At 55.5% G+C, this 7,002-nt stretch overlaps 1 protein-coding gene across 1 annotated transcript; it reads right to left on the reverse strand.

Annotated features, from left to right (window-relative positions):
• Nucleotides 1–751: 751 nt before the first annotated feature.
• CALHM3 (calcium homeostasis modulator 3) lies at nt 752–6,440 on the reverse strand. Its single transcript, XM_021700183.1, is given in 4 exon segments — nt 752–1,050; nt 1,053–1,236; nt 3,879–4,134; nt 6,154–6,440. Coding segments are annotated over 4 exon segments (1,026 nt in total).
• Nucleotides 6,441–7,002: the final 562 nt, after the last annotated feature.

Genomic DNA, 7,002 nt, shown 5'->3' on the forward strand with positions numbered 1-7,002 from the left:
AGCTCAACCTCTTTCGGCCTCAGTTTTCTCCTCTAAAATGGGTCTAATAATCATCCTATTTCATTAGGTTATCATGAGGATTAAATGAGTTATATCTGTAAAGACCTTAGAACAATGCCTGGCATGTAGTAAGCACCACTGAAGCATATTAGATGTTATTATATTATTATTATTTGAAATTTAGAATCTGTATATCCAGGATCCAGAATCCACTGCAGATCTTAGACTCTTGCTAGTTCATAAGTTCAGTATCACCTGGGACCCTGACAGAAATGCAATCATGGACCCAATCCTAGATGCACCCAATCAGAATCTGCATTGAACAAGAGCTCAGGTGAACAGTGAGCACCCTAAAGTTTGCAAAGCACTGCTTTAGAGTGCACCGGAGGCCACACCCTGAAACTAGGCCAGAGATTGGGCTATTTTTTTTTTTTTTAAGATTTTATTTACTTATTTGACAGAGAGAGAGAACACAAGTAGGCAGAGTGGCAGGCAGAGGGAGAAGGAGAAGCAGGCTCCCTGCTGAGCACGGAGCCTGATGTGGGGCTCCATCCCAGGACCCCGGCATCATGACCTGAGCCGAAGGCAGCCACTTAACCGACCGAGCCACCCAGGCGCCCCAGAGATTGGGCTATTTAGAGGAAGGAGGCCAGCAAGGGTTAGGTTGCCCTGCCTCGGGATCCCCACAGCCTGGAAAGCCCCCAGACCGTTGTAAGCCTGGTCATTTCATGTGGGGGCGCTGCTGGGGTCCCTACACGTCAGTATGCTGGGACAGCCTGGTGCCTGGGGCCACCGTGGGAGCGCGGTGGTTGAGGCCACACGCCCAGGGCCCCGGGGATGCCACGAGGTCGAGTGGCGGTTTGCTGGAGTACCACGTGCTCAGGAGGCGGTCCACCTGCTCCCGGCTGGAAACCGCCCGCAGGTGGGCCTTCCTGCTTCCGCCGCCGTCCAGGCCGTCGGGCATCTCGGGTGGCTCGGGGCCCCTGCCCGAGGGGTCCCGCCGCAGCCCCCGCGCCCGCATCTCGCTCTGCATGCTGGCGAAGAAGTGCGCACGCAGCGGTGCGCGAAGTCCCGCGCATGCTCACAGCACGTCTCGTCGAAGAGCTTCTGCTCCAGGTCCACGTAGTTGCTCCAGTATCTGCGCTGCAGGAAGACCGTCTGGTCGAAGCAAGGCCTCAGGCAACGGGCCAGGAAGGCCACGACGATCAGTAGCAGGATGATGCTCCAGCCGATGGCCTGGGGGGGGGGGTGGGTAGGGGTGGGGGTAGCAGGTTGGGTGTGGGTGAGGTCGGGTGCTAAACAGCATGGCAAGGGTGTTCCAAGGTCTCTCCCTTTACTTAGCCCTCTCATCTCTCCCCAAATCTATCCATGTTCCCATTGAGTCATCCATCCTACCAACCACCTCCACCCATCCTCGCTTGCATTCAGTCTCATCCTTGCATCCATCCATCTGTCCTCTCACCTGACTACGTATCTATCAGTGTCCCATCCAGCCATCCTTGCTGCGGACCTTCCGACGGTCCATCATACATCCTCCTACCCATCCAATCCTGTTCCCATACTCCTGTCCTGTCTTCCATTTATCTATCCACTCACCCACCCACCATTCATCGTCCCAACCTTCCTCCTGAAGGAAACCAGAATACGTCACCCCACAATATGCCTCTTTGACATCAAAATTATCTTGAATGGAAGACAAGAAGCAGCAACCATAGGAACAGCTCTCTTTACCCTCCCCTTTTGTGCCTAAAGGCAGGAAATACATTCTCTTTTTACTGGGAGACAACTCTTATCAGCCCAGAGACAGCACCAGAGGAATCTGCCGAAAAACCTTACTCTATTAGTGTCCGGTCATTTATTGACCTCCCACAGTTTCTGCCCTTGGAGACTAACACTGCTCTCCTTTGTCCTGCCATTGCTCTACAAAGGTATTGCTCTTTTTGAAGATGGCAGATAAGTTGCAGTTCTAAGCCACCACTTTGAGTTACGCTTTCTTTGTTTCAGGTTTTTCCCACATGATGTGTACTGTGCACATTAAGAAACTGTTTTTCTCCTGTTAACATTGTTGTTAGAGTCTCAGCTGAAAACCTAAACCTTACATTCCACCCATGCACCCATCCACCCTCTCACCCATCATCCACCCATCCATCCATCCTTCCATCCAGGCATCATCCTTTTGTTTTTTTATCTAGTCCTTCAGCTACCTTCACACAGGCTTATGAATCCCATCTATGAAGCCACCCGTCCTATATTTTGGGAGAGGCACTGGGGACTCATAGAACTCACACTTTAGTGGAGGAAACAATGAGATTGGTGATAGACTGGCTGAATGCCATGTTGAGGGATGTCTAGGGGATTATGGGAATACAGAGGAGGGACACCCAAGCTGAACTTGAAGGCTCAGGGAACAGTGAGGTGGATGCTGAGCACCAAAGGATGAGTAATAGTTATATAGGATATAAATAGGGAACAGTCTTCCAGGCCAAGCATGAAGAAAGACTTGAAGACTTCCCTGAGTCTGGAGCCCACACCTGCCCGACACCTCTCCCTCCTCTCTGCCCACCCAAAGTTTTAGTCTCTCCAAGGCTGTGCTTAAGACCAGAGCAACTGTGTGCTCCTGGGGCAGAGAAATTAGTCCTCTAAGCCACAAAGACATATTTGAACGCTTGTCATTTGTAGATGTGGTTTACAAAGTTCTCTCATTGGCCTCTCTCAGGATGCCCCCTTCCTCTTACCAATTTAAAATAGTCGAGTGAGTGTTTTACACATGAAGAGTATTTTATGTGCCTGATAACCTCCATCTGAGTCAGGACACAAAACCTGGTGTGACTGAAGCTTCTACACTCTTTCTAGTGCACAAACGAGAGCCCAGAGAGTTTAAGCCTGGAGGGCCCTTCCATGTGGAGGAGACCAAACCTCCCTTGATTTTTAGGAGAGGCTAAGACCCAGAGGGGAAGTAATGTGGCCAAGGCAGAGTCTGACCCAGAATCAAATGTGTCCTAAGCACTGGTCCTCTCTCAATCACACGGGCCTGCATCCGCCATGAGTTTGTCTTGGCTCCCACAAAGGGCTGGGTTGTGTTTTTATTTCCTGTCGCCCCAGCATGCTCTGCATGTGGTGGGTTGATATAAATGCTTTTGGGGGGATCCAGCCCCAAGTGGGGCTCTGGGAGGAATCTGGAGTCTGGGCTAGGGGTGGGGCTGGAGTCTGCCCCCAGGGTGATGGAGTGGGTGCCAGTGTGGGGAGCCAGGGGTCTGGGGAGGACCTGCATTGCAGGGAGGTGGTTCAGAGGGCTTGAATGATGACACTTCAGATCCCTGCCCAGCCTCTTATGAGCTGTGCAACTTGGGCCTCTGAACTAAACTCTCAGGACCTCAGTTTCCTTATCTGCAAAATGGTATGATAATGATTGTACCCACCTCACAGGGTTGTTCTGAGAATAAATGAAGTGATGCATATGAAATACTTAACACAGTGCCTGACACATAAGTGCTCAATAAATGGTAATGAGTATTATTTCTGAGAGGTGCCAAGAATGTGCGTATGGGGTGGGGGACAGGACAGAGCAGTATATCTCCAGTGCTTTTGTCCTCTAGCTTCCTAGGGATGGAAGTAGCTGCTCCTGGAGGGTATGGGCACCTGGTCTCCGCCCTGGGGTGACTTAGCTGAAGTGTTGAAGGTAAAGTGTGCACTTCTTTAGGCCCACCAGTGTCCTGTATGTGGATCATGGTCCTGAGCCTTCCAGGGACCACCTGCTCCTTGGCTGTGTTTCCAGCAGTGGGGAGGGGCCCCAGGAAACCATCTGTACCTCCTCACCCCACGCCCCTCGGAACCAGTGCAGGAGATTTTCCAGACTGGGAGAGAACCACCCGAATTACCTGTGACAGGCACCGTAGGTAGCGGGACACTGCCTTTCTCGCGGGGCTGTCCCTGACCAGCTCATCCTCCTTGCACGGCACCTTGGCCAGGAAGAGCTGCACCTGGCTGGGGGTCATGTTGGCAAAATCCAGAAGCTTTTCGGGGTCCACGGAGCTGCTGAAGGCACACACGAAGCACTTCCCGTCCAGGACGGCCAGGAGGATCCAGACGAGGGGGGCGGCCAGGGCTCTCTGCAGCACAGAGGAACACATATACCTAGGGGTAGAGGGAGGGAGGGGTCACGCAGGGCAGCTGGGATTCAGCTGCAGCAGGAAGGCCACAGGAGGGATGCAAGGATGGACTTCCCAGGAGGGCGGGGAGATACCTGGTGAGGTTGGGTCAAAGAGATGGTTGTGGCTCCCACTGCAGAGGTCCCAGCAGCAGAGGCAGGGAGGCCAGAGGGCTGGGGCCCCGGGAGGTCAGGAAAGGCCGACCAGCGGTCCCAGGACTGGAACACTGCGGGCTGGTGTGCCTCCTACTCCTACCGCTGGGGCAGGCTCTGCTGGTTCCTTGCCCATGCCAGAGGCACTTAGATCTTTGGTGACTAGTTCTGTTCACTGGCAGGACTGAGGGCCTCTGACCTGAGCTAGCTGCCTGGCTCTGCCTGAGGGCTTTGGAGGAGCCTCTGCTCCCAGAGGGGGGTGCTGGAAGCCAGGAGAGTTAAGGACCCCAATCAACCTTCCCTCCACAGGGACCCCAGCTTCCTAGACTCTCAGTGGGACAATTCTGAGGTGTGTTCTACCCACGTTCTCAGAGGGTCCCCAGAAGGACAGACCCCAGTGGCCCACTCATTATCACCTTCTCCCCAGAGCCGCTTCTGGGGTGGGGGGCGGGGGGAGGGCTAAGCTAAGCCAGCCCTGCCCAATAACCCTTCCAGAGGCAGTGCCTCAGACCCCTCCCTCCAGGTCCAGAAGCCCCCCGCCCCACTGTGCCAGGGGCCTCTCCAGCCCTCTGCCCTTCTGGAGGTTGGGTGCTGGTCACAGGACAGGAGCCCCGTGGAGCTGTACTCACTGGGCCCCAGAGGAAAAGGCAAAGGGCACAGCCAGTGCGTGTGACCCTTGCCGCGAGGCCGAATCACAGGGAGCACGGGACCCCAGTGCAGTAGGAAGCAGAGGCGGCTGAGAACTGCATGCAGATGTTGTTTCTGACTTGGACCGCGTGCAAAACGTAAAACAGTGTATGCTGGGGGGTGTGTATGGGTGCATGGCCTACCCAGCAGTGAATTACTAATACATCGTAGATCGGGGTGGCTCTGGTGTTTTCTAGGGGCACTGTGGTTAGAAGGTGGAACTGAGGACTTGTTACGGACGTACATTACATACGCTTGAGAACACCGCGATTGTCCATACCAAACAATAGGGGAAAGGGGGAGATGGTGAGCAGGCGGAAACCCAAGCCCCGCCTGCCTCTACCCACAGATCTAGAGCACTTAGACCTTTTGTCTAAAACCCTAAGGGCTGTGGTGTCAGCTTGGCCTGGGAGTCCACCTGTGTTTGAATCTGGGCCATGCCTCTTCCAAGCTGTGGGGGCTCAGTTGAGTTAAACTTAACCTCTCTGCGTCAGGTGCCTCATCGTTAAAAATGGGTCTACTCCTGGAGCAGACCGGGGCCGAGGTAAGAACTGAGAGGCCGGGCACACGTGGCACTTGGTACAGAGCTTGGCACCGAGTGGGTGCTCAGTGTCGGTCAGGGGGCATTACACATTGCTAAACTCCATCAGCTGATTTTGATGCAGTGCACCGAGCAGGAGACTCTGAGGACCCATCGGCACAGCAGGTGAGGTCCTTGGCCCCGGGGGAGCTTACGGGAGCGGGAATGCAGCCTTGAAGCCAGTCACGCCTCCTACTACATGTGCGAGCCAGCTGTACGTGTCATGGGATGGCCCTTCATGTATGTGCTTGCTGAGTTATAATTCCTGGCCAGCGACCAGATGTGACCTGGGCAAAACCTGGGAATCCTGTATCATCCACGGGTCTCCAGCCCTGGCCACCGAAGGGTGACAGATGACTGGAACAGAAATGTCTGTTTCCAGAGTGGAAAGTGGCTGAGGAGTCTCTGTGAGCTAATGTTACCCCAGTTGGGGAAAGGAGGGGCTCACGTGATAGGGCCTATGGGGGTGGCGGGGAGAGCCTGCTGATACCCATGAGGATCACCGGGCCTGGGGAGTCACCTGGCAGTGTCTGACGGGGGAGGCCCTGACCGTGTCCCCGGGTAGCTGGGTGGTGTGGGACCGCACCTGATGATGCCCGGGTCCTTCCTCCGCTGCCCCGCGGGCCGGCGCCACTCCTCCACCATCACCCCGGACTGCCGGTTGGCAAGGAGGCCACAGAGGAAGAGGCCGAGTGGGGGTGTGAGCAGCAGGCCCAGGCCGTAGAGGGCATTGTAGCGCGCCAGGCAGGGGCAACTGAAGTCGAAGGAGGAGTACAGCTTGACCGTGACCGCGGCCAGCAGCAAGCAGATGCCGTTCATCACCGACTCCGAGCTGGACTGGAAGTGCTGGAAGAACATGCGGAACTTTTCCATGGTCCCGGCCTGGCGGGGGTGGGCAGCCGTGGGTCTGGGGGAGCACCGAGGCTTCGGCTGCCTTCCCGGCCAAATTGGGGTGGGGGAGCAAGCCTGGGGTGCACAAGAGGGTCCTGTCTTCCGAGGGCCTGGGGTGACAAGGAAGGGGCGATGGTCAGCTCCCAGCCTAGCTTCCTGGGGCCAGGCACGGACGTAAGGCAGAGGCAGGCTCTCTCCGCAAAGGCTCCCCTGCCCGGCCCCGACTGTCCCCCAGTGCCACTCCCCTGCTCTCTGGAGGAAAGAGTCACTGCTCTGTGAGCCGCCAGCCCAAAGCACCTCTAGGCAAATGTTCCCTGCCCTGTCACGCCACCCTCCCCAGCCCATTCCTTCCTCTCTTCAGGGTTTGGATCCTGAGGCTTAGCAGCTGGTGGCGCTTCTTGTGGGGGATAGGCAAATTTGGGGTGTGGTAAGGCAACGATGTTGATGGGGCCAATGATATTTTCTGGTCTTGGTCAAAAACACAATTTGACTCAGCTGAGCTCAGGGAGATTGTGTGTTGACTTTCATGCTGGGACCTCCCCCT

Source organism: Neomonachus schauinslandi, chromosome 6, assembly GCF_002201575.2.
Source record: "Neomonachus schauinslandi chromosome 6, ASM220157v2, whole genome shotgun sequence".
Taxonomy (NCBI): Eukaryota; Metazoa; Chordata; class Mammalia; order Carnivora; family Phocidae; genus Neomonachus; species Neomonachus schauinslandi.